This window comes from Choloepus didactylus, chromosome 9, assembly GCF_015220235.1.
Source record: "Choloepus didactylus isolate mChoDid1 chromosome 9, mChoDid1.pri, whole genome shotgun sequence".
NCBI classification, from domain to species: domain Eukaryota; kingdom Metazoa; phylum Chordata; class Mammalia; order Pilosa; family Megalonychidae; genus Choloepus; species Choloepus didactylus.
In genome coordinates, this window is record NC_051315.1 from 123,464,231 (window position 1) to 123,487,547 (window position 23,317).

A 23,317-nucleotide genomic window follows, 5' to 3' on the forward strand; every position below is an offset into this window, starting at 1 on the left:
GCAGTGGACTCTGTGGCCAGCCCTATCTGGGCCGCAGTGCCCCATGGGGCCGGGAGCAGAGGAGAGCCATGCCCAGCCGAAACTCAACCCACTACATGACAAGTCAGAGCCAGAGAGAGAGAGAGAGAGGCCCGCCTGGGTGCAGGATCTGGCAGCTCAGTGAACCTGCCCACTGGACTCCTCGGTGTCCTGGAATCTGTCCTAATCAGGTTGATGGTCTCTCCTCTGGGGAAAGAAAGAGAAGAAGGGAGCAGAGGATAGAAACATCCTTCCCCCTATGTTTCTCAAATGTAATTGGGCAGCTGGAAGTAGTAGGATCTGTGGGACATGATTTGGAAAATACTGCTCTGGAGCACTGTCTGCTCCTGGCTCCTGAATCCATTCCTTTTCTGCTCTCTGCTCCATCTTGGATCCTGGATTCTATATGCCCCCGGCTCCCAGCTGCCTCCTGACTCTGCTGCTTGGTTCTCACCAGAGTTCTGTTCCATACTTGTGTCTTATGGCCCCATTCTCATTTTCTCTTTGCTCCTATTTCTTTACCATTAATTTTATGCTGATGTAGAGTAAGTCTTGGAGGTTGCTTCTCTTCCTTTGTGGAATGATGACAGATGGTGAATGAAAAATCTGTGCACTCCTATACCCCAAGGTAGAGGGTCACCCCAGGAGTCCCACTGCCCTTCCAGGTTCAGATCATTTCCATTCCAAACTCCATCCCCATCCAATGGGAAGCCTTTGGCCCCCTCAAGTTTCAGTGACTTCTTGAAGCTCATCACCCCTGGCTGCAATTGAAAAGCTACCCGTACTGCAGACACTGTAAACCTTGCAATTAAAATGTTAACTGTTGTCACCAGTGTGACTTCTACCTCTGGCCCCAGGGAATTGGAGCTTTCCTTCTTTCCTCCCTGGCTGCTTTTCAGAAGTGCTAAGAACATTCTCCCCACTTTTTAATGTCCAGCATTTCTGCTGTCCCCGGCCCCATGACTGAATGTCAGGGCCCAGCTTGCCTGGCCAGGCTCACATGAATCTGCCTGGTCAGTCATGGGCTGGAGAGAAGACACCTGGCGTTTCCTTTCTCTCCCCACAGCAATCTTGGCAAGGGCAAGGGACATTTGTGAAGGTTTACATCTCCCCATTAAGCTGTGGCACCTTCTTGGAAGGCAGTTGGGGTTCATAGAGATTGTCTCTGCTCTCTGTCTTTGCACAAGTGACTGGAGCTAGCCCTGCTCCTCCTCCCGGGGCTGTCCCTTCCCAGGCCTGTGAGGCCTTGACCTGTCAGTCATCCTCAGTCCCTGCTGCCACATTCCAGAAAAGCTGAGACCTGTCTAGGAGTTGAGGAAGGAGGAAGACCGTGTGTGTTCAGTACTTCCTGAATTCGGATAAATACTTTCACTTTTCTTTCCCATTGGGGTGGAGCTTTCTCAGGGTGAGTCGAACCACAGACTTCCTGCTAGGCCCCGACAGTCATACTGGACACAGGCCCAGGGGAAAGGCAAGATCCCAAGTGGAGCTCTGGGCCCAGGCAGGGCCAGTGACAGGGAGATGGCAAGCGGGGGTGATGATCCCAAGGCCAGGTGAGTCTTTATCTTCCTTCCTTTAACCTTTATCACTGACTATGTTACTGCTTTAGTGTAGGGTACAAGAACATGGGCATGTAACAGAATGACATAAAATATGTAATAAATGCTTTAGAATTTTTAAACGGCAGGAGATAGCTGTTGGTCAAAGTCCAGCCTTCCATGACACATGACTTTGTATTGTTTTGCAACTACTTCTTAGCTGTCAGAACTACCTGAACTCAGCTTGCTTTCTGAGACTTTCCTGCAGAAATCTGGTATTTGCTCATTGCCCTCAGGCCTCCTCTACCTTCACTCATTTCACTAGTTTCTAAAAGGGTAGCTTAGACAATTTCAAATTCAGGATAAACTCCTGAGTTATTTTCAAGGGCAAGATGCTGTGGTTTTGTTCCTGTGCTGTAGACAGTGCAGTGGTCAGCTCTGGATCTATCCCCACACCTGGCTCGGGGGTCTGAGCTCTTTGCCTACTGATCTTGATCAAAGGGAAGTAAAAGAGAGAGACAGGCCCAAAGACTGCAAAGGCCTAGTGCGGACTAAGAGTTTTTATTTTTACTTTAATTTTCTGTTCTAGGATGGGTTGTATCTCAAACAAGGAAAGGTTGGAAATCCTACCTTTTTCTCTGTATCATTGGTTCAGATATAATATCACTTAGTATTTTTAAAATTTTGATTTTTAATACAAAAGAAATTACGTAATATATTTGTGATCATACAATTTCAAAGATTGTAAAAGTATATAGAGAGGAAAAATCTCCTTTGCCTGCCCCCACCCACAACATCTAATCCTGCTCTTGTTAAGAGACACATACACCACCTTCCGTATCTTTTTCAGTGCATTCACATTTATAATTTATTTTTGTCAGTATATAATTTGAGTTCTTATTTTTTAATAAATGGGATCATATTGGTCTGCATTTTGCATTTTCACATATTTTAATAGTTTCCTGATTTCACAATAAATTGAATAGTTTTTCCTGTTTACTGGCCATTTCTGTTCCCTCTTCTGTGAATCACTGTTTTATTTTTTGCCAGTGTTATTTGGGTAAAGGTGCCTATCCTTTTTTTAATGACATGAGAATTTTTGTTAAGTATTTGAAAATTACAAATCTACTTTTCTTGTTTTATAACTTTGTTTATGGTGTCTTTTAGCTTATAAAAGCTTAAATTTTAAATTATAGACTTAATATATTATTGATTTTATAAAAATAGATATATTCTCCTTGTTAAAAATAAATAAATGAAGCAATGCAAAAAGGTAATGGTGAATTCCAGGCCCACCATCAAACTGTAACCCCAGCTCTCATATTCTTTAGGTCTGCCATCTCAGTTCTACCTTTATTTATTTTGGGGAAATTTATCTCTAATATCTCTGAAAACTTTTTCTATTTCAATTTTTGGGCAAAATTATGCTCACATCAGAGCAACTTTATCCATTCTAACTTTCATCTGCCTCCTAATGCTTTTAATCTCTTTCATTTTTTACTTTGTGTTCATAATGATTGTCTCAAACTTTTCCTCCATGACAGTTGTGTAATTTTTAATAGATATTTTGTTTGTTTCTCGTAGTTTCTAATTTAAAAAACAAATTTGATTGCGTTTTTCTGAGGATCTTAATTTGTTTCTGCAACTCTGCAAGCTCTACTTTAAATCGGTTGTTATTTTATCCTCCCACCTTCACACTCTTGCTTTATTTAAGTTATTTTGTCATAAAAAGTGCTTTGGGGATATTTTACTCATCTTCTTAGGGTTATTCTTCCAAATTGGTACTATCTAAATGTTGCATGTTCCTTTCTTTTATTTACACGTCCCTGCCCTGCTTTTATAGTCCATCTCACTTATGCTTGACCTGGCAGCTCTCTCCAAACCGTCCCTTTGCTCAGACGTAACCTGAATTTTCACATTTCCTGCCTTATATGAGACTGCGTAGTTTTCTCTCTGATCTACAGTTCGAAGCCTCCATTTTGATTTTTATCACTTTATATTGGAGGACACCATTAATTGATGAACCCATCCTTTACTCCACTGACCCGCAGTGCTACCCTTTTTGTTAATCATGTGACCATTTATACAAGGTGTTTCTGGGCTCTCTCTTCTCTACCAGGGGCCTGTGATTTTCCTCTCTTTCTGCCAGTATCGTGCTATCATATGATTATAGCTTTACACTAGCTCCCGATATCTGGTAGAGCAGATCTTCCTCTCTTCTTCCAAAGTATTTTGGCCCTTTGCATTTCTGAAGCAGCTTGCCAAAACCTTGTCAAGCTTTTGTTTCGGATTGCATTGACTCTATAGACCAATTTAGAGAGAACTGACATCTTTACAGTATTGTGTCTTCCATTTAATGATTCTGGAATATGTATAGTATTAATTTTAAAAATATTTTCTAATACGGTATATTTTTTCTCCTTAGAGGTAGAGGTCTTACATTTCTTCTGCTAGATTTATTCACAGATACTTGATAGCTTTATGCTATTATAAACTAGATATTTTTTTAATTCAGTTTTATTGAGATTGTTCACATACCATACAATCATCCAATGTGCACAATCAGTTGCCCACAGTACCATCATACAGCTGTGCATCCATTATTCCAGAAAAGAAATAAAAACAAAAAAGAAAACTCAAATCTTCTCATACCCCTAACCCCCCAATTGTTGACTCTAAACTAGATACTTTTAAAATTGATTTTCTAGCAGTTTGTTGCTGATATAAAAATACAATTGAAATTTTGCTAAACTCTTTTTAATTTTAATTACTATATGTAGGTATATAATATATGTATTTATGTAACCTGTAAATAATGAAATTTTTGTTCTTCCAATCAAATTCTTATTATTTCTTTTGCTTCCTTAACTGTGTTAGCTAGGACTTCCAGTATTATGTTGACTAGAAGTAGTGATAGCAATTGTTTATGTCTTGGTCTTAATTTGAAAAGGAAAGCATTTATCATTTCACAATTATGAGTGATGCTTGCTTTAGGTATATATATATAAACTCTTACTCAGATTAAAGTTTTATTACTGACATCTGTTCTTTTCAATGTATGAAGTGTTTGTGTCCCTGTTTTCTGTTGTTTCTGCTGGTTCTTACAAAGATTTTTAAATATAAACTTTCTTTTTAAATTTTAATTTACAGAAAATCTGCAAAGATAGCGCAGAGTTGCTTTGTAACCCACAGCCAGTTTCATTTTCCCCTGATGTTATCAGCTTGTGGTACATTCATCAAAACTAAGAAACCAACCCTGGTACATCACTTAAGTAAACACCAGACTTTATTCAGATTTCACCAGGTTTTCCATTAATGTCCTTTTTCTATACCAGGACCCAATCCAGGGTACCATATTGCATTTTGTCATCACGTCGGGCCTGTGGCAGTTTCTCAGTCGTGTCTTGTTTTTCACGACTATAGGATATTCTACAGAATGTCAAACCCTACCAATTTGGTTAGTCTTGATGTTCTTCTCATAATTAGACTGAGGTTATGTTTTGTGATGATTACGACAGGGGTGAAGTGCCCTCTCATCCCATTATACCAGGAGAAATATCATGCTTTATCATCCGTGCTGTAAACCTTGATCATTTGGTAGTGTTGGCCGGATTTCATTATAAAGTTACTATTTTCCCTTTCCATACTCTATTCACAAAGATTATTTTGCTTATGTTTCTGGTTATCTCTGACTGTGTACTAGCACTTTATTTGAAACTAATTTTTGACTGTTTTCCATATCCCTCACACTCTTTTATGTTTTATTCTTTTGAAAAATATATGTACTTTACTTAGATTTTTTAATTTAATTTAATTTAATTTTAATTGCTCTGTCTTCTAGTTCATTAATTCTGTATTTAGGTATTTAGCTATATTCAAGCTGCTGGTAAACTCTTCGCCCTGAGTTTAAGAAACTGTAATTTTTTTCAGCTCTAAAATATCTGTTAGATTTTTTATGAATTTCAATTCTCTGGTGAAGTGGCCCATATTTTAATCTATTTTTCTATGTTTTCATCTATTTTCTTGAACATTTTAATCATAGTCTTTGATGCTGACTCCATTCTTTCAGATCATTTCTGGATTTGTAGCAGTTATCTACTTTATTTTTTTTCTCTTGGTTTTGTGATATAGTCCCATCTCTTGAAATGATGACTGGTAATTTTTGATTGAAGGCAGACATTGAATATAAAGGGCTGTAGAACCTCTAGGTATTATCATCCACAGGAGAGTGACACCCCCCACCTTCCTCTTCTTGGCAAGTAAAGTAATGGGGGGTCACGTTAATCAAATAAGGCCATAGGCTGAGTCAAGATTGGTTTGCAGTTTTTGATAAGATTCCATCTACCTCTGTTTTTCCCTGATCCTAGGATAAGGACCTCCAGTGTTTTCAACTGACTCAACCAAATTCTGCCTGATTTCCCAAAGTTTTGTCTTATATTTTTGGCCTCTTGCTTCACACAGCTTTAGAATTTAGAAAAGTTGTCAAGGATAAAACTAGTCAAGTTTTTTCATTCTTTCAAGTCTGTAATTTTGCCACTGCAGCCCTGCTTGGCCCCCAAAACTCTGCTAGTTTCTCTGTCCTCTAACTGCGGCCTTCTGCCTGGGACACCCCAGATTCTTAGTCTCTAGCTGTGTCCAGAACCAGCAAGTGCTCCCAGAGGATGACATGACTGCAAATCCTGTAGCCAGATCAACACTTCCTTCAGGACTTTCAACTCTCTCCTGTTGGGTTGTCAGGGCCCCTCACCAGGAGAGTCACTGCTTTTCAACACTGTGAGCCTACAGGAGATTCTGGGTTGCTTTTCAGAGGCTTCTAACAGGGTTCTCTAGCCTCTTGCCCAGGGGAAACTGGTTGTGTGTTGAGGCCCCCTCAAGTCTCCAATTTTCTCACTCCAACCCTGTGCAGCCATCACAAGCCCCTCTGTTTTCTCTGTCCCCAGTGGCACTCCACTGCCTTGTCCAAGCCTAGATTCTCAGCCTCTGCACCCAAGACCAGCAAATGCCCCCTGGTAAGGAGCAGCTGAAGTCCTTGCTTCTTCTGTGATGTTCTCCTGCCCCTAGGAAGTTAGTGCCTCTAGTCTGTGTTGCTTCTTTAGCTTTTTAATGTCTTTAAAAATAGGGGTTTTGGGTTTTTTTGTGTATTTTATATAGCTTTTAAATTTTTTTATATTTTAGACTTTGGGCTTGCCTCAAACTGTTTCATCCTAATCCCTGATGAATTTTGGGGTATAATTTTTGGTATAGGTGTTGAGCAAGGGTGTTCTATAATCTGATTTTACCCTCCCATCTTTACCCCCAATCACATTTTTTTAATGTAATTTTATTGAAATATATTCACATACCATACAATCATTTAAAGTGTACAATTATTCACAGTTTCATCATATAGTTGTGCAGTCAACACTATAATCAATTTTTGAATATTTTCATCACTCCTAAAATTAAAATGAAAATAAGAATGAAAATAAAAGTAAAAGAGAATGCTCAAAGCATCCCATACCTCTCCTCCCCCCTCATTTATTTTTTTTAATTGAAATATATTCACATACCATACAGTCATCCAAAGTGTAAAACAGTTGTTCACAGTATCATCAAATAGTTGTGCCTTTGTCACCATAGTCAATTTTTTAACATTTTCATTACTCCAAAAAATAAAAATAAAAATAAAAATAAAAGTAAAAAGAACACTCAAAATGCCCCATATCCCCCTTCTCTATATTATTCATTTACTTTTTGTCCCCATTTTTTCTACTCATTTGTCTATACACTGGTTATAGGGATTGTGAGCCAAAGGTTTTCAAAATCACATGATCACATATGATTACCTTCAAGAATCAAGGATACTGGATTGCAATTCAACAATTTTGTATATTTCCTTCTAACTATTCTAGTAAAATAAAAACTAAAAAGGGATATCTATATAATGCATAAGAGTTACCTCCAGAATGACCTCTTGACTCCATTTGAAATCTCTCAGCCATTGAAACTTTATTTTGTTTCAATTCTCCTCTCCCTTTTGGTCCAAAAGTCTTTCTCAATCACATGATGCAGTGTCCAGGCTCATCCCCAGGAGTCCTGGTCCACATTGCCAGGGAGATTTATACCCCTGGGAGTCATGTCCCACGTAGGGGGAAGAGCAGTGAGTTTACCTGCCAAGTTGGCTTAGAGAAAGAGGCCACATCTCAGCAACAAAAGAGGCCCTCTGGGAGTGACTCCTAGGCACAATTGTGAGTAGAATTAGCGTTTCCTTTGCAGTATCAAGCTTTGTAAGGGCAAGCCTCAAGATCAAGGGCTTGGCTTACTAAGCTGGTGGTCCCCAGTGCTTGCGAGAATATCAAGAATTCCCTAGCTGGGGAAGTTTAATATTTCCACACTTTTCCACAGTCCTTCAAGGGGGCTTTGTAAATACTTCGTATTCTCTGCTCAAATTACTCTGGGTTTTGTGAAGGCTTCATGCTAACCTGTACAAACAACAAGGTCTCACTCCCCAGTCAAGTTTCCACGTAGTTATGGCATTTGAGTAAACTGACCATACAAGTTAAGTTATATAGTGTGCTACAGAAAATATAGATTTTGCACCATATAACCATTTCTTCCTTTGGTCCCACACAGAAGTCAAAGTTTTAAAACACAGTTAGTAACATCCTGTACCTTTTAGTCGGATCTACCCCAATCTCAACCAGGCCCATTTCATTTATATCTCCACTCGAAGTCTGATCTTTTCAGCCTCTTCAGCAGTTGATTCATGCAGCAATGCCAACACTCACAGCTGCTGAACTCTGGTTCTGATTCCCAGGTGCCGCACAGACACCCAAAGCTCCAGGGACCGACCACATCACACACAAACAGCTCAGAATCTCAACAATTTAGAAATAACTGTTACAACTCATGAATCAGTGTGACTGCTGCAGGAGCTTACAATCTAGGAACATCTACATAACACTTCTCCTTATAGCCCAGGTTCCCAGATTCAATTCTCAGAGTTTACACATTGTTATTAGTCTATTTTTGTGAGGCATTATAATGTTTGTCCTTTCATTTCTGGTTTATTTCACTCAACCTCTTGTCCTCATGGTCCATTCACTTCGTTGCATACCTCATACCTTCATTCTTTCTTGCTGCTCCCTCATACAAAGACATCCTTATATTTGTACATTTAATCACACATGCTGACCACTCTAAGTTTCACTAAATTATACAGTCCCAGTCTTTATCTTCTGTCTTTCCTTCTGGTGTCATACAGACCCCTAACCTTCCTCTTTCAACAGTCATCTTTTTTCAGCGTACTTACAATGTTGTACTACCATCACATTGTGTTGTGCTATCCATTTCTAAATATACGCAATCAATCCTCTAGAACATTCTATACTCCTTCAACATCAAATGTCCAATCTCTACCTTCTTTCTCTCTCCGGATATCTTCATTTCTACATTCTTCTGCAGACCTCTCTCTCCTGTCTTTTCCTATCTGTCTGAAGCACTCCCTTTAGTATTTCCTGTAGAGGAGGTCTCCTGTTCATTAACTCTCTCAGTTTCTGTTTATCTGTGAATATTTTAAACTCTCCCTCATTTTTGAAGGACAGTTTTGCCAGATATAGGATTCTTGGTTGGCAGTTTTTCTCTTTCAGTTTCTTGAATATGTCATACCATTGCCTTCCCGCCTCCATGGTTTCTGCAGAGAGATCCGCACTTAGTCTTACTGAGCTTCCCTTGTATGTGATGGATCGCTTTTCTCCTGCTGCTTTCAGAATTCTCTCTTTGTCTTTGACATTTGAGAATCTGATTAGTGAGTGTCTTGGAGTAGGTCTATTTGGATCATTTCTGTTTGGGGTACGCTGTGCCTTTTGGACCTGTAATTTTATGCCTTTCATAAGAATTGGGAAATTTTCATTGATTATTTCCTCTATTATTCCTTCTGCCACTTTTCCCTTTCTTCTCCTTCTGGGACACCCATAACACATATATTCTGTGCTTCATGTTGTCTTTCAGTTCCCTGAGACCCTGCTCATATTTTTCCATTCTTTTCCGTATCTGTTCTTTTGTGTGCAGATTTCAGATGTTCTGTCCTCCATCTCACTGATCCTTCCTTCTGCCTCTCTAAGTCTGCTGTTGTATGTCTCCATTTGTGCCCTTCATTCTCATAAGTTCTGCCATTTGTTTTTTCAGGCTTATGAATTCTTCCTTATGATCACGCAGTGTCTTCTTTGTATATCCTTTATCTCTTTTGTCACATTTTCTCTCACCTCATTGGTTCAATTTAAAAGATTTGTTTGAATATCTATAATTAGTTGTTTCAACTCCTGAATCTCAGTTGAAATGTTAGTATCTTCCTTTGACTGGGCCATATCTTCCCATTTCCTGATGTGGCTCATGATGCTCTGCTGTCTTAGCATGTGGTTTTCTCAATTGGTTTATTCTGGGGGTTGTTTTCTTTCTTTTGCATAAGGTTTTCTTGTTGGTTGACTTTGATTTCTATCTTTTCTTTGTTTCTCTCCCTGGCCAGTTGTCAGATTGGCTCTGTGCCCCCCCCCTCAGTCTTCTCCTCCAAATCAAGCACCCACCATGGCCTACCACAGGGATGAGAGGTAGGCACTGGGCACCCCAGCAAGTTCACTATGTGTGGTAATACAAATCTCCTGGCTTCCAGTGGTGCTCTGTTTTCCACTGGCTAGCAAGACCCACGTTTGATTTTGGTCCCTGCTTTAACAATTGGATCTTCCTTATTTCTCAGCCCAAACAGGGCTGGGTTTCCATACAGGGCATATAGACCAACTCCTCTGCGCCTAAGAAAGGGCTGTCCAGAGATGGTGCTGTTCAGTAACTTAATTGTCCTCAGAGGCTCATCTGCCTCAGAGTGGGGGGTGGGAGGGTCAGGGTGCCTTCCAGACCCACGGGTGGAAATGCATTTCTGTCCGTGTCTTCTCAGTCTCTTTGTCCCTCACTGATCTGGACCTTGAAATGTCCTCCCCTGTACACCAAGTCTTCAAACAGTGAAGGTATTTTTCACTGCTGTGGGATTTTAAAATCTCTGTCCCCGGTGGGAGGGGTCCCATCTGTTGATTCTGTGCCTTTCCTGCACTGAGCCCAAGTGAGGGGGAGGGGAAAGAACTGGCTGTTCTGGGGTGGAAAATTCCTACCTGATGTTTCTTCTCTTTCTTCAATTCAGCATTTGCAGAGTCTTACTCCAGTCTATGTTTGTCCTTTTTCATTGAATCTCTGGAGAGAAGTTTTCAGTAGCGGTTTACGTCACCATATTGATGACATCACTCCAAATCACATTTTAAAACAATTTTTATACACTCAAGTTTATCAATATTTTCCTCCTTGTGTATTGTTTAAAAATGCCTTTCCCATGCTCAAAAAAATCCTAGTCATGTTCTCTTATATAGTCTTCTGTCACTTCATTCATTCATTGACAACTATTTCCTAACACCTTCTGTGATCCAAGCTCTAGGTTATGTGCTGGGATATAATGGTGAACAAAGCAGACCAAGTACCTGCCCCAGTGAAGATGACATTCCAATGAGGAGACAAATGACAAACAGATGAACAAATAAATATATAATTTAATGTAAGAGAGTGGTAAGCCTGTGAAGAAAAAAGCCATGAGGTACATGGATTCAAAGTAATGAGGTTGCTACTTTAGACTGGATGTCGTAGGAGGACTTTCTGAGGGATTAATCTTAGATCAGAAACCTGAATGAATTGATGAAAAGCACCATGCACATTCCTGACACAATCATGGTCTAAGCAGAGGGAACAGCCAATGAAAGTTGTAATATCGAAAGAGGCTTGGAATGTCTGAAGACCAGTGAGCTGGAAGAGGGGTGGTAGGAAATGACAATGGAAAGTTATCAAGAGGCAGACTCTGTTGGTTCTTAGAGGTCATGATCAGACAAATTTTATTCAAGAGAGATGGGAGTCATTGGGAGATTTCCAGCAGAGGAATGAAATGACCTGCCTTAGGTTTTCCAAAGATCTCTTTGCTTATGCTTGGTGTTTGGGGAACAGCTGCAATGTGGCAAGAGTGGAAGCAGGAGACTATTTAGAACTATTGAAATAGCCCAGGCAAGAAATGCTGACAGCTGGGACTAGGTCAGTTAAATAGAGGTAAAGAAAAGGGGTAGGATGCTGGATATATTCTATGGCAGAGCTAAGAGCAGTTTCAGATGGATTAAGTGTTAGGGGTGAGAGAAAGGAGTCCTAACTCATGGTCGTGTGTGTGAACTCATTTGTAATAGGATTTTTGAAGATACTATTAAGATGAGGCCAAATTGAATCAGAGTGGGCCTTAATCCAGTATGACCGAAGTCCTTATAAGCAGAGGAAATTGCATTCATTCAGCCAGTAGACGCCAGAGGAAGAGAGAGAAGACAAATTACCATGTGACATAGGAAGAGATTGAGTAATGGATTGCCAGCCAGCCACTCCCCAAATACTACAGACTTTGGAGAAAGCCTGATCCTGCTGATACCTTGGTTTTGGACTTCTAGCCTCCAAAACTGTGAGATAATCAATTCCTGTTATTTAAGCCAACCAGTTTATGGTATCAGTCATAGCAGCCCTGGCACACTAAGATAGGGTCAAAAAAAAAGACCCCAAGTGTTTTTCTTTATGAACCCCAAAGATAGAGTTGTCGTTGGCCAAGATGGCAGTATTTTGTAGTGATTAAAGGGTCTGACCTCTAAAGCCAGACTGCTTGAGTTCAAAGCCTTCTTCTACTCTTGAATAGCTATGTGGCCTTGGGCAAACTGCTTAAAATTTCTGAGTCTCTGTTTCATCATCTGTAAAATGGGATAATAATAGATTACACCTCATAGGTGCTGTGAGGATTCAATGAGTTAATATATGCAACATCCCTGTAATGATGCTTAGCATTGAGTAAGTGTTGCATATTTGCTATGTTCTATATTGGGAAAACTAGAGAATAAGCAGTGTTGGGGAGGTGGACAATTAAGAGCTCACTGATCAGGACTTGCCTGATGAAGTCAGAAAAGCCTGCTAGTCATCAAGGTAGAGATGGTTGAATATAAAAGAGATAGGCATTGGGAATTGTCAGTGTGTAGCTGGTATTTAAAAATGTAGAAATACATGAGTTCATGTGGGGAAGAAGGATGGAGGAGGTCAGAGGACTGGCCCTGGGTCACTCCAGTATGCACAGGAAGAGCAGAAGGAGTGGCTAGGGAGGTAGCAGGAAAGCCACAAAAATGTGCTGTATCAGAAGCCAAGAGAAGGCAGCATTTCAAGAAGAAAGACGTGAAAAAAGTGTGCAGTGTTGCTGATTGAGACAAGGACTGAGAATTGTCCTTTGGACTTGGCAGTTTGGAGGTCAACAAAGACATAAATCGAAGGATTCAATAGATTATTGGGTACGGGAAAAACTTGAATGGGTTTCAGAGAGATGAAGAGGTGAGGAAGTGGAAGTAGTGAATATTAGATAACAATTTCACAGGGTTTTATAGAAAGGGTAACAGAAAAGAAGAAGTAATTTGAAGGGGAAGTGAGATGTAGGAAGATCTTTAAACAGATATCAGAGTACGACTATGTGTTTATAGGAATATTCAAGTAGAGAAGAAAAAAGTGATAGGACAGGAGAAAGAGAGGAGCACTATGTTTTGCCTGAGGAAGAGGAAGGTGATGGAAAGCAATGTTGGAACAGGACATTTCACCAATCCAACGGGAGTGGAGGCAGGTGTGTACAGATACAGGGTAGGCTGGTGTATTTGATGTGGAGGATGCAGTTATGTTCTTCTGGTTGCTTCTATATTCTCAGCTGAGAGGAGGAGGAAGGGACCGATGATGGAAGGAATGTTAGCGTTTGAGAACAGAGAAGCTTTAAAATAGCCATTCAATGGAGAAGGTGAAACAAATAGCAAAATGTAGAAGGGTTATGTAATAGCATTGAGAGCTCAATGTAGCCTAATGATCATACATTTAAACAGAGAACTGTTGGAAAGCATGTGTTTTTCTCTGGATATCTTGGGTGCAGATGAGTGGAAGAGGAGGCAAGTTGGTTTTATTAAAGGATAGGGATTTGTGAGATGAATTCAATGGGAGAGATAAGAGAGAAGAAGCTAAGGTGGGTGTTAAAGAGACTGATTTTAACAGCAGTTCTCCAACTTCACAATTGGGAGCCTTGAAATTACTGATCCTACTCTCAGGTGCAGCCTAGGTAGCAAGAGTTTTGAAATCTCCTCACGTTATTCTAATAAGCAGCCAAGGTTAAGAACTTTGGGTTTTAACAATAGGCTATGAGCTTTAGCTGTGTTAGAAAAGTAGTGAGGACGTAGAAGTAGTTAGGGACGATAAAAAGATAGTAGAATTGGAGAACTAGGAGGTCAAGGGTTTGTTGGAATGGGAGTATTAAAAGATGTGACAGTATTATGTGAATAAATGAAGTTTTAGCTCTCTCTTAAACCTTCTTGCCTCCTCTCTTTCTTGTAATGCATCACAATTTGGGGTTAATCAGTAGTCAGTGTTATCATTATTATGACTATGTCAATATTGTTTATAGCTATACCTTGTAATATATTAGGATCATATTTCCTTTCCAGCATAAGCCCTGTCCTCAATAAATAACTACTGACTTGTTATATATTTACTTGGATTTTGTGTGTCCCCATTTCTGATTCTCCCCAAACTCTTCTACAAAACTGTAAAATTCTTCTCAATGTGGTCAAATGTATTATTTTATCAATTCTGTTTAATTTTCCTGGAGACATCCCTCTGGCACCTCTCCATTTTCGTGCTCCAATTAGTTCTGGTTACTTTAGGCATTTGAGGTTGACATTCTGAGGCTTGACCTCTTTTCTACATTGTGCTCCTCTTTTTTGTTTTACTCCCTCATTTTAGTTTAGAACATTATACAGTAGCCTCCTGAGAAAGAGGTACACATATTTTTAAGATCATTCATGTTTGAAAAAAATGTCTTTTATTTTTATCCTTACATTTGTATGATAATTTTGTGGCTATAAAGTTCTTGAAAATTAATTTAGTCCATTGTCTTGCCATTTTCAGTGCTGCTACTGAGAAATCTAATGCCATCCTTTTCATTTCACTGTTTGGCTCTCTGAAACTTTTCAGTTCTTTTCTGATCTGTTAATTCTGAAATTGCATGGTGATTTGCCTTGGTGTGGGTGTAGGTTTCATTCATTGTACTCTGGTACTTGAGGGCCTATCAAATTGGAAATGAACTTATTTTAGTTCTCAGAATTTTGCTGGTAATGTTTCTTGGACAATTTCCTTGCTTCTGCTTTCTCTCTTCTATCTTTTGGAATTCTTTTTAGTTGGATTTAGGGTCTCCTGAGTTGATCCTCTAGATTCTTCCTTTTTTTTTACTTTTTGTTTTCTGTTTTCTTGGCAATCTTTTATCTCTTTGTTTTGAGTCAACCATCAATGAGTTTTTCTCAGCTCTTTTACTTCTTCTAGTGATTTAAATATTTCTGCCATCACATATTTAATTTCCAAAAGGTGTTTATTGTTTTGTTTCTTTTTTATAGGCATCTTGTTCTTTTTACATGAATCCCATATTTTCTCACATAGTAGCAAAGATGATAGTCGAAGAGGTTTTGTTTGTTTGTTTTTAATTTCTGTTCTGTTTCTTCCAAGGTTCTGCTAAGTGTGTTAATTTCTTCAAAATTTCTTCCCAGATCCTGCCCCATTGTTTGTTTGTTCTCAAAGATTTCCTAAAATGTCCACCGGGTGTCCATTCACATTTAAGAATGAAACACTAAAACCTGATTAGGAGCTCTGTTAAGAGGTACCGCTTGGTGACTGGTGAGTAGGTTTCAGAGGGAGCACAGGTAAATGCAGGTGTGTTCAATCTACTGGGTTTAACCAAAAGCATAAATAGATTTTCTAATGTGATCTGTCCTGGAATTCCTAAAAACTGATTACTTGGTCATGTCACATGACTTTTTTCATCCATTCCTGTATTAAGCATACTAATATTTTTGTAGGGATTTTTGCTTTATGGGTCTGTAAGTGGCATTGACCTACAATTTTCATTTCTTGTGTTTGTTTTTTTTTTAGTAGAATGATAGTAGCCTCATGAAATGATTTGAGGTGATATGAAATTTTTAAAATTGTATTGGAATGGTTTATTTAATATGGACCTTATCTGTTCCTTGAAGGATTGCTAGAAATTATCTATAAAACTTTGAAATTGATGCCTTTGTGTGTGTGGGGAGAAGGCAGGAACAGGGTAGGTCTTTAAGTATATTATATACTTCTGTTACTCTGAGTTCTGCTTAGTTCTCATGCGTATTCTAGAGCCAGTTTTGATCGTTTATATTTTCCTAAAAAGTATGAATTTTTCCTGGATTGCCACAGTTATCAGTAGAAAGTGGTACAGGATTTATTTTATAACATTTTAATCTGTTCCTTATTTGGGGATATTTCTTTTCTTTATGCCTCACATTGTTAATTTATATCTTTCTTTCTCTTGCTCAGACTTTCTATTTTGTTGGTCTTTAAAAAAAACAAACCACCTTTTGGTTTTATAGATGTGCTACTTTTATTTGTTGTTGTAGGTTTAATTAAGTCCTCCTTATCTTTATTATATTTCTATATATGTTCTCTTTGCTAATTCTTTTCTTTGACTTTTTTGGGGGATTACCTTGTTTCTTTTTCTGATATATTCATCAAAAACTTAATTTACGTGTCAGTGTTTCTAATTTACTAATAAAGAAATTTTAGGTCATGAATGTTCACCTCTGTGCCTCATTGGAAACCTCCAGGATTTTTTATATGTGGTGTTTTCATTGGAGTTATTTCTCAACCATTTATAATTTCTATCTTGATTTGCTCTTTCACCTAAGAAGTGTTTAGAAGGAGCTTTTAAAATTTCTCAGTGTATAGATTGAGGAGCCAGTCTATCTTTGTCTTTTTGTTGTTCACTCTGATCTTACCACATTGAACTAGAAAATGTGTTCACTAAGATTTCTGCTTTTTTAGAGTCTACTGTTATTTCCTTTGTGGCCTGATACATGCTCATTTCTTAAGCTTCTCCATCTTTGAAAAGCAATATAGTGTAGTGATTAGCAAGGTACTATCTGATGCCAGACCAGGGAGGGGTCATGAGAAGGAAGAGTTAAACCAAGTATCATGGCCCAACATAGAGGGGAGCCCTCAAAAATGTCAGATATTTTTAAATGTGCTGAAACGACTGGAATATCTGCTTTAATGCCTGTTTAATTAAGATTGCTCATTATTTTATTCGAATCTTTTATTCCTTATTTACTTTTGGTTTACTCATTTGCCAATTCTCGTATTGGTGTGTTAACATTTCTTACTGCAATTGTGGATTTTAAAATTTTCCTTGCACCTCCTTCAGGCTCTCCATTAACTATTTTGAAGCTGTTTTCTTATGGCTCGTCGACTGCTATATCTTCTGGTACAAGATAACTTTTATCAATATGAAATACTTTTCTGTGTTCTTTATGATGCTTTTCCAGTATAAATTCTATTTGCTTCTGATATTAATTTTAAATTTAGTTTGTATTTGCCTGGTATGTCTTTTCCAATTCCTTTATTTTCAGTCTTACTGGTTTTATTATTTGTGTGTCTCTTATGAATGGAATAGAGTTGAATTCTGTTTCCAATTCAATTTAGGTATCTCTATATTTTATGTCAGTTTATTCCATTGACGTTTAATTTGATCACTACTATGTATTTCTTCTTGCTATTTTAGTTTTTAATTTCATATTTACAAAGATTTCCCATAGTTCTCCCACCCTCTTTCTTTCCTGTCTTTGGATTGTTTGCATTATCTTTACTGCATACTTTTCCCTCAAATACAGTGGAAGTTATCCCTTCTTTCTTTCAGTTAAAGTTTAATTTTTAATAAATATACTTAGATGTGTATTTTTCTCTCAAAGACTGGAGTGATTTTGTAAGCTAAAAGCTGTAACTTGATTTTATTTCTCTCCTGTTTTGTCATAAACTTTCTGAGTTCTTTTGTCTTAAGGTATCTTTATTTTACTTTCAAAATTGAATGAGAAAATGTAGCTTATGAGGGGTGACAATGGGATTGGGAAAGCCATAAGGACCACACTCCACTTTGTCTAGTTTATGGATGGATGAGTAGAAAAATAGGGGAAGGAAACAAACAGACAAAGGTACCCAGTGTTCTTTTTTACTTCAATTGCTCTTTTTCACTCTAATTATTATTCTTGTTATTTTTGTGTGTGTGCTAATGAAGGTGTCAGGGATTGATTTGGGTGATGAATGTACCACTATGTAATGGTACTGTAAACAATCGAAAGTACGATTTGTTTTGTATGACTGCGTGGTATGTGAATATATCTTAATAAAATGAAGATTTAAAAAAAAAAAAAAAAACGAATGAAGTTCTGGTACATGTGACAACATGGATGAACCTTCAAGACATCATGTTGAGTGAAATAAGCCAGACACAAAAAAGACAAATATTGTATGATCTTACTGATATGAAATAATTAGAATAAACAAACTCAAAGAGTCAGAATCTAAAATATATGTTACCAGGGGCTGGGTTGGGGTAGGGAATAGAGAGTTAATGCTTAAATTGTACAGAATTTCTGTTTTGGTAATGTAAAGTTTTGGTAATGGATGGTAGCACAACATTGTGAATGTAATTAATAGAACTGAATTGTATACGTGAATGTGGTTAAAAGGGGAAATTTTAGAACTCATATATGTTACTAGAATAAAAAGTAAAAGAAAAAACATAGGACTGTACAACACAGTGAACCCCACTGTAAACAATGGACTATAGTTAATAGACAATTATAAAAATATTCTTCCTTGAATTATCACAAATGTTATATCACTAATGCCAGGTATTAATAATAGAGTGGTATATGGGAACTCTGTATTTTGTATATTTTATGCATGATATTTCTGTAAACCTACAATTCCTCTAACTAAAAAAAGTTATAAGTAAAAAAATACTGTCTGAAAAAAAAAATAATAGCAATATGCTGGATCTCAGGATGTGAAAGGATGGTTAAAAGTTAATTATTGTATATTTCTTATTCTTTCTACCTTTATCATGAGAAATTCATCTAAAATTAAGTCATTTTCTTCTGAACAGTTCTATTTAAGAGAAAATAAATTGCCTTGTTTAAATAAAAAAAAATTGAATGAGTGGGTATGCTTAGAATTAAAGTTCAAAATGATTTTTCATTTAAAACATTTCTTTATTGTTTGTCTGCATTCAGTGTCATATGAAAAATCTAACTTCAGTTAGGTTTTCATTCCTTTATAAGTAATTGCTTTTACTTTCTGGAAACTTAAGATTTGCTATTTTATCCTTGATGTTCACTGTTTCTAGATATGGGTTTTAAATAGCCATTCTCTGCCTTTGATGGTCCTTTTTAATCTAAGGATCTAGCTTCAGTTCTGGGAATTTTTTTCCTCGTTTGATTTGATTTCCTTGTTCTTATTCTTTCTTTTCTCTCCTTGAATTCCTGTTGGCAGAATGTTGAAACATCTGATTATGGAATACATGTCTTTTCATTATTTCATGTCTCCCATGTTTGTTTTGTTTTTTATTTTCCTGCATTTTCAAAGAATCCAGAGTAAAACCTTCCACAGGATTCACTCTTCAGCTGAGTCTATTCTGCTATTTAACCCACCTACCATTATTTTTCTTTAATGTGTATAATTTACATATAAAATTCACCTAAGTGTACGATTGAATGGCTTTTAGTAAGTTTGCAAATTTGTGCAACCATTAACAATTTTAGAACATTTTCATCAGCCCAGTTTCCTCATGCCCAATTGAGGTCAATTCCTATTTCATGCTCCTTGCCACAGCCAACCACTAATCTACTTTCTTTATAGATTTGCTTTTTTCTTCACATTCATATAAATGGAAACATACAATAATCTGGCTTCTTTCACTTAATGTTTTTCAGGTTCATCCATGTTGTAGCAGGTATCAATATTTTGTTCCATTTTATTGTAAATAGTATTCCATATACCACATTTTATTTATCCATTCACCAGTTAAAGGACATTTGGAGGAATTCTACTTTGGTGCTGTTCTGAATAATGCTACCATGGACATTTGTGTTTAGGTTTTTCGCGTGGACATATGTTTTCATATCTCTTAGGTAGATAACTACAAGTGGGACTGCTGGGTCCTATGGTAATACTATTTTTAACTTTTTAAGAAATTGTCTTACAAAAGATTCCAAAGCATCATTTTACATTACCACCAACAATGTATGAAGGTTCCAGTTTACCTCCCATCCTCACTGAAGCTAGTTATTGTGATTATAGCCATCCTAGTGGTGTGATTGGTATCTCATGGTTTTAATTTGCATTTCCCTAACGACTAATGATGTTGAAGTTATTAAATCATATGTTCTTTGGTGGAGTATCTGTTCAAATCATTTGCCCATTTTTAATTGGGTTATTTGTCTTATTATTATTAACTTGTAAGAATTCTTTACATAGTCCAGAAACAAGTCCTTTTTTAGAAATATGATTGACAAATATTTTTTTCCCAATCTGTGCCTGTCTTTTCATTTTTACACGGGTGTCTGTCTTTTGAAGCAAATGATTTAAATTATAATGAATTCTGACTTACCAATTTTATTCTTTTATGGATCATGCTTTTAGTGTTGTATCTAAGAACCCTTTACCTAACCCAAAGTCACAAACATTTTCTCCACTATTTTCTTCTAAAAGTTTTATAACTTTTTTTTAAGTCTATAACTTTATTTCTTACACAGCCACATAATTTTCAGGCCCAATGCAAGATGGAAATGCAGGCCTCTTCTTCATAAATTATTAAGAATTTCAAAACAGTGAAGGTCAAACAATAACCATAAACAATAAACCAAGAGGCAAACCAAGCCCTCTTTGACTGCACGGGTTGCATGTCCGTAAAGCTGGTCCTGCTCTAACATTTAGGTCTATGATCCACTTGGGGTTGGTTTTTGTGTGTACTGTGAAAAAAAATAGATTAAATTCATCTTTTTGCATGTTGACATCCACTTCTGTTGATATACCACATGGCACTTTTGTTGAAAATCAATTGATTCTGCTCCATTGATCCATATGCATTTCTTTTTTTTTTTTTTTTCATTTTTATTGATATTGTTCAGATACCATACCATTATCCAAAGATCCAAAGTGTATAATCACTTGCCACTGGGTAACCTCATACAGCTGTGCATCCATCACACTTAATTTTTGTTCAATTTTTAGAAACTTTTCATTACTCCAGACAAGAAATAAAGTGAAAGATAAAAAAAGAAAAGGAAACTCTAATCCTCCCCTATCCCTAACCAACCCCCCTCAATTGTTGACGCATAGTATTGGTATAGTACATTTGTTACTGTTTATGAAAAAATGTTGAAATACTACTAACTGTAGTATATAGTTTGTAATAGACATATAGTTCTTCCCTATATGCCCCTCTATTATTAACTTCTAATTGTATTCTCATACATTTGTTCTGGTTCATGGAAGCGATTTCTAGTATTTGTACAGTTGATCATGGACATTAGCCACCATAGGATTCAGTTTTATACATTCCCATCTTTTGACTTCCAACTTTCCTTCTGGTGACATATATGACTCTGAGCTTCCCCTTTCCACCTCATTCACACACCATTCGGCACAAACATTATTCTCACATCTTGTTACCAACACCCCTGTTTATTTCCAAACATTTAAGTTCGTCCTAATTGAACATTCTGCTCACACTAAGCAACCACTCCCCACTCTTAGGCCTTGTCCCACATCCTGGTACCGTATATTTCATGTCTATGAGTTTACATATTATAATTAGTTCCTATCAGTGAAACCCTGCAATAACTGTCCTTATGTGTCCAGCCCATTCCACCCAGTACACTGCCCTCGAGGTTTTGTCATCAACCCATTTTTTTTTTAATATGGTTTTGTTCACTTACCACACACTCCATCCCAAGTAAATAATCAATGGTTCTCTGCATGGTCATACATTTATGTGTTCACCACCCTCACCACCATCCATATAAGAGCATCTACATTTCTTCCACAAGTCAGGAGGGAGAGTCAAACAAGGTAGACAGGCAAAAGAAAGAGGAAAAAAAAAAATGACAGCTAGGAAGCACCAAAGGAAAAATAACCCTAAATCAAAGTAGAATAAAGAATCAGACAATACCACCAATGTCAAGTGTCTAACATGCCTCCCCTATCCCCCCCTCTTACCTGCATTCACCTTGGTATATCACCTTTGTTACATTAAAGGAAGCATAATACAATGATTCTATTAGTTACAGTCTCTAGTTTATGCTGATTGCATCCCTCCCCCAATGGCTCCCCATTTTTAACACCTTGCAAGGTTGATGTTTGCTTGTTCTCCCTCGTAAAAGAACATATTTGTACATTTTATCACAATTGTTGAATACTCTAGATTTCACCAAGTTACACAGTCCTAGTCTTTATCTTTCCTCCTTTCTTCTGGTGTCTCACATGCTCCCCACCTTCCTCTCTCAACCGTATTCATAGTTATCTTTGTTCAGTGTCCTTACATTGCTGTGCTACCATCTCCCAAAATTGTGTTCCAAACCATGCACTCCTGTCTTCTATCACCCTGTAGTGCTCCCTTTAGTATTTCCTGTAGGGCAGGTGTCTTGTTCACAAAGTCTCTCATTGTCTGTTTGTCAGAAAATATTTTGAGCTCTCCCTCATATTTGAAGGACAGCTTTGCTGGATATAGGATTCTTGGTTGGCGGTTTTTCTCTCTCAGTATCTTAAATATATCACACCACTTCCTTTTTGCCTCCATGGTTGCTGCTGAGAGATCCTCACATAGTCTTATTAAGCTTCCTTTGTATGTAATGGATCGCTTTTCTCTTGCTGCTTTCAGGATTCTCTCTTTGTCTTTGACATTTGACAATCTGATTATTAAGTGTCTTGGCGTAGGCCTATTCATATCTCTTCTGTTTGGAGTACGCTGTGCCTCTTGGATCTGTAATTTTATGTCTTTCATAAGAGATGGGAAATTTTCATTAATTATTTCTTCTATTATTGCTTCTGCCCCCTTTCCCTGCTCTTCTCCTTCTGGGACACCAGTGATACGTACATTATTGTGCTTTGTTTCATCCTTGAGTTCCCAGAGACGTTGCTCGTATTTTTTCATTCTTTTCTCCATCTGCTCCTTTGCGTGTAGGCTTTCAGTTGTTTTGTTCTCCAGTTCCTGAGTGTTTTCTTCTGCCTCTTGAGATCTGCTGTTGTATGTTTCCATTGTGTCTTTCATCTCTTGTGTTGTGCCTTTCATTTCCATAGATTCTACTAGTTGTTTTTTTGAACTTTTGATTTCTGCCATATATATGCCCAGTGTTTCCTTTACAGCCTCTATCTCTTTTGCAATATCTTCTCTAAACTTTTTGATTTGATTTAGCATTAGTTGTTTAAATTTCTGTATCTCAGTTGAAGTGTATTTTTGTTCCTTTGACTGGGCCATAACTTTGTTTTTCTTAGTGTAGGTTATAATTTTCTGTTGTCTAGGCATGGTTTCCTTGGTTATCCAAATCAGGTTTTCCCAGACCAGAACAGGCTCAGGTCCCAGAGGGAAGAAATATTCAGTATCTGGTTTCCCTGTGGGTATGTCTTAGAAAATTGCTCCACCCTTTGATGCCTCAGGTCACTGTGCTTTTCTGCCCAGCAGGTGATGCCTGTTAGCCTATAATTCTTGACTGGTATGAGGCGGTATGGCCGTGTTCCCCCAGGCTCTTGGGTCTGGTTCTGAATGGAAAGGGCCCCACCCCTTTCCTCCTAGA

General features: G+C 37.7%; 1 protein-coding gene across 19 annotated transcripts in view; it reads left to right on the top strand.

The window, feature by feature from the left end:
* Positions 1-23,317, top strand: part of LOC119544978 (nuclear body protein SP140-like protein) — a 108,569-nt gene that overhangs the window by 835 nt on the left and 84,417 nt on the right. For 4 of the 19 annotated variants that reach the window (XM_037850619.1, XM_037850626.1, XM_037850620.1 and 1 more), the window contains exon 1: positions 1,391-1,571. The exons of 1 other annotated variant lie outside the window; for it this stretch is intronic. In XM_037850619.1, coding sequence (XP_037706547.1) covers positions 1,540-1,571 — 32 coding nt within the window. In that variant the 5' untranslated portion in view covers positions 1,391-1,539. Of the gene's footprint in view, positions 1-1,382; positions 1,572-10,103; positions 10,142-15,184; positions 15,333-23,317 lie in introns of those variants that run through there. 14 more of the 19 variants (XM_037850624.1, XM_037850614.1, XM_037850609.1 and 11 more) reach the window with 10 other exon arrangements.